A 10,000-nucleotide genomic window follows, 5' to 3' on the forward strand; every position below is an offset into this window, starting at 1 on the left:
AAGTTTTCTAGAACTCAACAGAAAGTTACTTGCCGGGTTAGATCACAGTAGCATAAAACAGACACGTTGGATAAGAGAAAAACTTCACAACAGACCAGTAAACGTGGACACGGACGATGTCCGTAAACCGGAAATGGATTCTAGCGTCGCAGTTGCGAAGTCGAATCTTGGGGTCTTCGAGATTTCTCAACGCAACGTCTCTCTACAACTAGTGCCCTACTCAGAACAGCACTTAACGGCCCAAAGGCCCAACGTATACAACAGTAAAGGCATGATCAACCCACAAACCCGCCTGATGACGTAACTCGAGACTCGTCAAGACTTGGGCAACAGTTTCAAATCATATGGCTAGAGTAACACATAAAACAACACCTCGCATCGCAGACACTTCGAATAGGATCAAGCTTGCGGCGAACAGATCAGCCAAAGTAATGACCGTGCCTACTGCCGTAAGACGTGTTCTCGGTTAATACGCGTGTGCCAAAGTATTGCCGGTAGTCTCGCGTAGCCAGACCATCCACCTACATCCTTCCGGCGAGAGGTCTGGGCAAATGCCTAAACAATTTTTGTTCTGCGCTCCCCACGAATCAGGGGGAAGACCTCATTATAGATAGCAGGAGGTCTAAGTAGGTGTCATGCAATCGCATTCCGCTCATTTTGCTTGTGCTGATTACGGTCATGCCTGTAAACATACACTAATTAGATATTCTTTCTTCGACCTGTAGACCTTAAACTACTGTCTTGTTGCAGGAGAGACGTACGTTTTGTGTCCAAATTGTCCGTGAGGCTGTACTTCTTCACCGATCGACGTCTGATTTCTATATCTATTGCTGTGATCTTGTGAGTCTGACGCTAGACATGGAGCGTGCTTTTGTTTAGTCATGACCCTCTTTCGCCGTCCGCTAGTCTTATTCAGTTACTGCTCGTTTAGCGTGTTGTTTGAATGCAGAGTGCCGCTATAGCGCCTTGTGTTCTTACATGTATTTTTCTGACGTTTCGAGGGACTAAAACGTCTCTCGGATCAAGCAGCATGATCAACGTGGCTGTGGGAATTCACGCTTTTTTCTGTCTCGTTGTTGCGCTACTGTGTTCGACACGCTATTCAAATTCACAAGATCGACGAACGAATGTCTTCTCTTTAGTAGGATGTCCGTTCACAGGCATACATATCTTTGTTAATTCATTACAATTGTAACTAACCAGTAACTACACACGCGAGACGAGCGGAATTCGATTGAGCAACACCTACTCAGACCTCCTGCTATCTATAAAAAAAGTCTTTATCTCCACGATTCTTGGGGAGCGCAGAACAAGAATGGATAAGGCATTTCCCCAGATTATCTCTCGCCGGAAGGATGTAGGTGGAGAGGGTTTTGGCTACGCGAGACTACACTCCTCTATCTTGAGTGAGTAGTTGAAGATTGCCAGTAGGTGAGATAATTAATTTAAACTTGGAATAATTAAATTTGATTAAATTTCTAGCCTATCTTTAATTAGCTTGTAGTTAGGTATTATAATTTAAATTATTTTTATGTAATTTTAAAATGTGATGTGTTTTAGATCAAATTTAATTTAAAATAAACAAAATTACCTTTAGTAAAATATATAAAATAAAGAACCATTAATATTTCAAATTTCTGTTTTTATTTTTAATTTAAATTGATCTATTTTGTAGTAATTTACATACAATATTTGGGCAAGCGCTTCAACTGCGGCGTTTAAACGAAAGCGGTGTATAAATTTTATCTGTACTCTCCGCTAAAACGTTTAAACAAGAGCGACATTTATTCTATGGCGGCGTTTATTAAGGAAATACGATGTACTTTTTATATACTTTATTTAATTAATGTGATTTGTGGTAAGCCAGATTTAAGTTGTTACACATTTTTATAATTCATCTAAACTATAATAAAATCATAAATTATAAATCCTAGTTAAAGGATCTTTACCTTTCGTCGTAATTGAAAGAAAGTCCAGATAAGCAAAGATATTCCAATTGCCGTACCTATTTGCTGCGGTAGAACGAAAGTAAAGTAGACCCAATGCTTAGTGGACCCGGAACAAAATTTGATATCAAATGGGCTGTATGCAAAACCATCGTTTGCGACGACTGCAGTGATCAACACAAGAGGAACTCCCCATGCAACGAGCGATTGCAATACGTGAATCTTTGTTGCGTTAGTCTTAAACTGGTTTGCTCTGTTTGGAAAAGCTATTATCCACCACATGTTGACGATAGCAAACATCCACCAAAACGTCAATGTGTTGTAGATAAACTGAAATCCGGCTCCTAAAAATTTGAAACAAGAGTAAACAAACGTATACGCATAGACGACCAATTACAGTGGCAGATCTCGGCATGAGCGCGGTAGGCTCAGGGGCGAGGCTATCCTCCCTCTGGGTGTCATGAAGACTCCGTTTTCATGTAGCTAGTAAAAATTAATTTAAAAATTTAAACTGAAATTTTTTAGAATTTCTTTTTATCATGCTGTTTTTGAATGCTGTTGTATTTAGACAATCTCTTGCGTTTGTAGGTAATTTATTGATAGTGACGTCATAAATATAAATTATTACACCGCGTTGAATCCGCCACTGAATTATTGTGAAAAATTTTAATACCTGAAATTGTGCAAAAAGGCGTGGGATTAGGTATGGTTTCCAACAGATTCTTTCTGCTACAAAATGCTCGCTCTCTGCCCAATATCATGGTCGTCAAAGTTAGAAAGACTAGACACAAAAGCTAAGTGACGAAAACATGATTCCCTAAAATATAATGTATGTTACCATTAATGACAAAAAGGAAAGCGATATAGAACGGGATAACGTGGGGAAAGGATCTCCTAGAAAAAGACAACACATACGAGAGGCAATATATTAATTAATTCATAATCTAGATGCAACTTACAGTTTCTTTGCTTTGATCCATATTGTCGCTCCAGCAACGCTACACAATATGGATGCGCATACGTCTAGGTAATCTGATATGTTTACCGCCATTATTTCCGATTTACTGAGAAAGGTCCAATTAGCACATGAAACGAACGGTCCAGCAAAGCTACTGATGTTTACTAGAGCGAGAGAAAAATTGGTAACATTGCCAGTTCCTGCAACAGTCGATTGCTGTTATATCAGGTTTATGTTTTATACTTAGACGTATACCATTTATGTTTTGAAACATCTCGTCAGTGGCGTCATTAGCATCCTTCACAGCAGATACGTTCTAATTAGTCTATTTACGTTGTGACTTACTGAGCGTTATTTATTTAACTACGTGTGTTTGGTAATGTTTCGTAATTTTTAGAAGAAGAAAAAGCATGTGTTTAGTATTCTAATCGTTGTCTATGATTTGTGCTGTGGCTTGTTGGCGTGCGCTATGCCGGCGTATGTCATTGGCTTCACCGGATTTGCGTAATTCTGTCAGTCACTCTCAATTGCCTTGCAATATTTCTCATATATCTACAGGTCCCAATTAGGACCAACTCTACTTTCCAGTTCTAATCTAGCTATCAATATTCTTGCATTAAGAAGCCGCAATTTGACAGAAAGTTGCTGGTGCAAATTACATACAGACTGACTAATAGACGAATTGTTATGGAATGATATTCTATGTGCAATCGCTTTAAAACCTCTAGGCTAATTGGTGACCAAGTCCTAAAGTTTTCAACCACAAGGAGGATATGTGTATATATATATATATATATATATATATATATATATATATATAATATTTTGTATCACATACATCTATTTATTCCCTCCCTAACTTTAAACTTAGTATTACATCATAGTGTCATCTAAAGAAGAAAAAACGTTACCAAACGCAAGATCATGCTCTAATGCAATTCTCCTTAAATTAACTTTGCATTGTACTCCCAAAGTTTAACCGATAATGGTTTACAAAGATTCCAGAGAGTTGATTCAAAGTAGTCCCAGAGAACGTCGGTGTTTTTCAAAGCTTTAGTTTTAGAGTTTCGAGACTGGCCGGAGTCCAATATCCCAAACTTTCTATAGAGATAGGAAAGAAATCTGCTCGACATTGAGTCACATTAATAAAAGAGAACTCTTACCAAATACTAAAACTTGCTGAAAGAAAGATACAAGGCCCAATATCTTCCTGCATGAAGCTTACGGTCCAGCCATCCACAGAAGCAGAGAATGAGCCACAAGTTGTTCAAATGATTCCCCTATTACGCGTGTACAGCTCCTGTTTTGTTCAGAGGGTACTATTTTGTTTACGCGTTCTAAACTCATCGTAGCAGCTCCTAGTTTGTTCACGGCTACTATTTTGAGAGTATGAGTGTTCATTGCTCCTTTCTCCAGCATTTCCGGCTGCACCAGCTTCCCTAGCAGCAGCGCAGAAAAAACGTGGTTGCAATGAATTGCGGACAGTGATGTCGAAAAATGCTGGGTTCCCAGTATTAAGAAAGTCCGGATGATAAATGTCACCGGATGAGATCGATGACTAGCAGAACAGTTCTGTTCTTTTCTACAAAATTTGTTGTCAGACAGTAATGCATGCCACATTATATCACATAAAGCATTGTGGCGTTTCAACAAGGTACTGTCATAGCTGCAACCTAACAGATGATTGCCAAAGTGGTCAATGACTTGACCACATATATATCTTAAAAGCGTTGTTGGAATTTGCTGCAGGAAATATAGAAATGCCCAACAATATCCTGATGGCAACCATAAATTCATGATGAAGCATGGCCAGGCAGAGATTTCAATTGGTGTTGCCCTTAACCAAGCTCCAGCATAAGGAGAAGCTATAGTATTGATCACTGCTCTGTTTCTGATGCTCCACCCTTGTTTCAAAGCCTGCAGTTGAATTCCGTCAAGGAGTGACTGTAATAATTTTTGCGAAGCAACAGAGAGATCGGGAAAAGTGGCTGGAAGGACACTCGATAACTGCTGACAAGGCAAATCTTTCATCACAACTTTCTCCTGAATTTCAACCATATCTACTGTACAAGTAGAAGAAGCCTCATCTAATCCTGATGACAAAGATTTAGAAAAATAGCCTAATAGCTGATTAACAAGCTGACGGCTTGCGTGACAGCTACCAACAAAGCTGCAGCCGCCTGATGTATTACTAAGTGCTAAGTTTGGGAGGGAATGGCTAAATGTGGGGGTTACAAATACATAATAAATTAAATATGCATATATAAGACATATATATACGAATCCTAAATAGTGTGTGTTTGACACAACAAGACGTGTTGCGACTTGTAGCTATACAGACTTTGACCATGCGAACCTTTAGTAGGTCGATATGCTTTCCAACCTGTTACCTAAAGGTTAGTTCCCTGCTCACTGTTCTGCTCAACCGTCTACAACACGACAACACGACTACACGTACTGAGAACGACTAGGAAAATGAAATGAGGCGATGTCTATGACCAGGCAAAATGACAGAATGTTAATATTAATGTTTTCGCAAACATTTCATTTTATATTGACCGACCGCAATCTAGTATCACGTGTTACAACGCATGATGACTGTAGCATGCATGCATGTGTCTAGCATGTGCTTTGCATACAGTATTTCCTAAAGTGCCTCACCTCAGACGTTAGAGAAAGCGCACCGACCACTGTGGTGGCTACAGACGTAGCCCATATTGCCAACAAACTGATGACAACTAAAAAACCTTCCACAGCCGAGCCGTTCCACGGAATTCTCTTCTTCCATCGCAAGTGTTCGCGTAGACGGACAATGCGCTTGCCAGAGCTTGAGCTGTTTTCTGTTTTCACGTCCACGAACGCGTCGGTAGAATGTACTGATACAGGATCTGGAACAAACGACTGATTGAGTGTCGGAGGAGCATCGCAGTAAGAGCTGTCGACAACAGCGATTGAATTCGAAGCCAATTTCGTTACTGCGTGACTATGAGACCTCATCTCTACAAAAAGAAAACACAATATGACACTCTGACCGTCAAGCTCGATCGTTCACAGGAAGTTTATGCTATTGAAGCCTATTGCGCTGTAGAGGCGTGTTCAGCTATACCACACCTGTTCTTGTTTAGCTTCCTCTCAATTAACTTAAGCCAAACTTGATGTAAAATCTGAATAATACAGAACATCAAATAGAGCTAAACAAGATCGATGACATTTGTAGACTAATCAAATAGACACCATTTTAGTGATTTACCGTATTTCCTCGTATACAAAGACGAGCTGGGCTCGTAGAGTAGAACAATCCGTGCACCTTTCGACCATTCCACTTTCCAATTATCCTAGTGCCGTTGCGTGCGCGTGAATTATTGCGACATTGAACACCGGATATTGCACTTATTCATATCTCGTTTCTACTTACTCATATCTTGTTTCCACTTCTTCATAGTTGCACTTTTCCACTTATCCATATTTCAATGTTTCAAAAATGAATCCGCTGGCCACATATCCATATTTTAATTCCAAAAAATTAAAATCGAAAAGACTTTCTAGAAAAACGAAAAAAATCGATGCACCTTTCGGCCTTTCCAATTTTCAAGGCCACGACGTCGATTCGTGCGCGGATATTATTGCAACATCGAACACCGGATGTCGCCTAAATCCATATCTCGTTTCCACCTATCCATATTCGCGTCTCAATGCGAATCGATCTGCTGGCCATTCGTCCATTTTCAATACGACAAAATCAAAAGGCAACAGCGTTTCTGGTTTCTTCATTAGTCTGCCTCAAACGCTCATGCACTGTACAGACTCGCGCTCTTTTCTACCTACAGCTATCACCGTCCCGCTCCCAGTTCTCGAGCCTTCATACGATGCGGCGCGTGCGCATGCACAAATCAAGCCGTGATCACCGAGACCCCACACAGGGTGTCTTGTTCGTGTCACACTCGTTGTCTGCATGCTCAACACGTCCGCGCATTTAAAACGTGTAAGCTAATAATTAAGCTGACCGCAGTAACGTCTACTGACGACGTAGTGACCTACATGGAAAGTGAGTTCGCTGGACGTCCATGCACTGACGCTGACGAGAGAAAGACGCAGGATGCGGTCAAGGTTTACGATTACGGTTAACAACCACTGGAAGGCGTTGTGGAGCTAGCCGAAATTTCAACTCATGCACAACGTGCTCATTGCAATGTAAAAGATAAACGTGCAGTGAGAGTCACAAATCTGTCTTTAAATATGCCGGCAGGAACAAGGCTTGGTTTACTGTTTCATTCTACTTATGGAGTCTCGACCAACAACTGCTCTCTGTTTGCTTTTACTGTGTATTTACAAAAATCGCTATAACTCCTGTGTCCTTCATCGGTAAGCGACGATCTTGGCATCATTCGAAAGCGCAAGAGCTTGGATTTCTTGTAGATGCTAAACATAGCATGTAAATAAGACACACTCAAGAGGATAAGGTTTCTGCATATTAAAGACCATTAATCTATTAGAACATTATGGTTACGATATGATTTACAGATAAGTGGTCACGTAAGCAGAGGCCATGTCAATTAATTCATTACTATTAGTTACTCTAGTGCAAAGCTTCATGCTTTCAGCAACGCTTGGTAGTTTTTGTCTAAGCTTGGCTGGTCAATGTAACATCACTATCAACTTCCGTCACTTCGTAGTCGTCATACATCTCGTTTGTAATGTCAGAGCTCTCCGTGATGTCTTTTCTGCATCTCGTCTTTTTTCTAGAAATTTTCTTCTTCTTTTTTCCACGTGCTTTTGCCGGTATTGTAAGTCACAGTAAAACACGTCTGTGTCAGTAACAGTAAATGTGGAGTCACAGTAAACAAGCTATTGACGTCATAATCACTTAGTAGGTCACAGGCAATTAGTTAAGTGTTTCTAAACCAACACAGGTGCTTCACTACGTAGTTCCAGAGTCACAGTGAACGCGAACATAAGAGTACTGGACTTGACTATTGAGGTGTTTAGAGTGTACATACTTAAATAATTTGATCAAACGGTTACAACCTAATTCGGTTGAGGTCATCCAGACTCCACAAACCGTCCCGGTGAATTATTACCTAATAGTTTGTAAAGATAGGTGTGGTCAATTGGTACATGTAACAATAATAACAATACTAACGCCGTGGCTTAGCTCAATACTAACGCCGTGGCTTAGCTGTTAGCGACAATTGAAACCACTCCATGGTTTGGAGGTTCAAACCCCAGTGACGACAGTAAATTTAGCCTCGTCCCCAGACTCTCTCGCGCTAGTCTTGTCCGGTGCCCGTATGACAATTCCAGGCGCGAGAGAGTCTGGGATCATTCCGCCTACTTCCTGCCATATCTTCTTTCTAAATGCTCACTAAGTGTCACCCCCAACGTCATCAACTGTCACCCCGAACGTCATCAAGTGTCCCGTAACTTCAAAATCAGATTAGCGTTAGTCTAATCCAATAAACGTATCACAGTGGATGCTATGACCATTGTTTGGTGTTTGTGGCATATCCAGCACTTGCAGACAACTGAAGCATGTTGAAAAGGTAAGACTATGGAGTGTTGGTGACGGGGTTCGTGTAGGCTTGTAGTCTGAGATCCACAAGTGGCGGATCCGGAGTGATGACCTTCTACGTAGTTCACACGCGGCCATTAGCGTTTGTGCGCAGACTAGACTCTGCACGCAATGGCAAGGAAAGGGGTTGATCTTGACATGAAACTACCGTCTACCCTTCAAGTATGAAAACAAATACATCTTTTCGCGAAAGAATAGCCTTGGAAGCTTCAAGTTGACCCTCCAGACAGTAGTTTCACGTCAAGATCAACCCCTTCCCTTGCCATTGCGCGCTTTTTTCTACAGAGTCTAGTCTGCGCGCAAATGCTAATGGCCGCGTGTGAACTAGCTAGAAAGTCATCACTCCGCCAATTGTAAATCTCAGACTACAAGCCTACACGACACCCGTCACCAACACTCCATAGACTTACCTTATCAACATGCTTCAGTTGTCTGCAAGTGCTGGATATGCCACAAACACCAAACAATGGTCATAGCATTCACTGTGATACGTTTATTGGATTAGACTAACGCTAATCTGATTTTGAAGTTACGGGACACTTGATGACGTCCGGGGTGACAGTTGATGACGTTGGGGGTGACAGTTAGTGAGCATTTAGAAAGGAGATATGGCAGGAAGTAGGCGGGATGATCCCAGACTCTCTCGCGCCTGGAATTGTCATACGGGCACCGGACAAGACTAGCGCGAGAGAGTCTGGGAACGAGGCTAAGTAAATTGTGAAACTTGTGAAACTTGTGAAGATGGGGTAAAGACACCACTTGCCGATTATGGAAGGACATAGCGACACATAATAATATTTATTTCTATCGCATCACACACAGTAACGCAGTTCCCACTGGGGGCATACTAACACAAGTGCAACTCACAGCTAAATACGTTTTCAGCACAAGACAAACTACCCCTCTTCAACCCTTACTAAGACACTCCTAACTGTAACTTTTTGTTGACTACCAGAAAAAGAAGTCGTTTTATTAAGCCATTTATAGAATGAAACGCCCTTTGTAGCAACTTCAAATTCAAATTCTTCATTTTTTCCACTGATTCTTGAAATGTACTTCCAAAGCATGCGCACAAAAATAAAGCGAAGACGCTTTGATACAGCAAGCCTGTCAACAGAGAACGTTGTAGAAGCATTTACGTTACAGAGGTCGCGTTTACGTATTTGATGAAATGGGCCCCATTTCGCACTACTAACACAATGCGCATGCTCACGTCTACTTGTATGTTTCTATATTTCACTCTAATCTGCTTCCACTGAAATACTTCCGGTTAATTAATCCACTGTAGTAATACACCCTGAACCGGATTAGACTGTGGAGATTAGAGAAAGGCGCCCTAGACATCTTCTCAAGTGGATACGCATGAAGATCTACTTAGCATGAGGATCTACTTAGTCTATGACGGACAAACTGCATATATTATCGAATTTACACCGGTACCGTGCAGGGGCGGTGCTGCGCGCCGCCAGACCGCCGAAAGTGCTTTACAATAGCATCTCACCATAGATGTACTAGAAACAATTGAAA

General features: G+C 41.1%; 1 protein-coding gene across 2 annotated transcripts in view; it reads right to left on the reverse strand.

The window, feature by feature from the left end:
- Positions 1 to 9,319: 9,319 nt before the first annotated feature.
- Positions 9,320 to 10,000, reverse strand: part of LOC134189316 (uncharacterized) — a 1,112-nt gene continuing 431 nt past the window's right edge. Inside the window, exons 3-4 of one of the 2 annotated variants that reach the window (XM_062657547.1) lie at positions 9,633 to 9,677; positions 9,320 to 9,580 (exon numbers count right to left, since the gene is read on the reverse strand). In XM_062657547.1, the coding sequence (XP_062513531.1) occupies positions 9,390 to 9,580; positions 9,633 to 9,677 (236 nt within the window). In that variant the 3' untranslated portion in view covers positions 9,320 to 9,389. The remainder of the gene's footprint in view (positions 9,581 to 9,632; positions 9,678 to 10,000) is intronic. The other variant, XM_062657548.1, reaches the window with a different exon arrangement.

The sequence above is a fragment of the Corticium candelabrum genome, chromosome 13, assembly GCF_963422355.1.
Source record: "Corticium candelabrum chromosome 13, ooCorCand1.1, whole genome shotgun sequence".
Taxonomy (NCBI): domain Eukaryota; kingdom Metazoa; phylum Porifera; class Homoscleromorpha; order Homosclerophorida; family Plakinidae; genus Corticium; species Corticium candelabrum.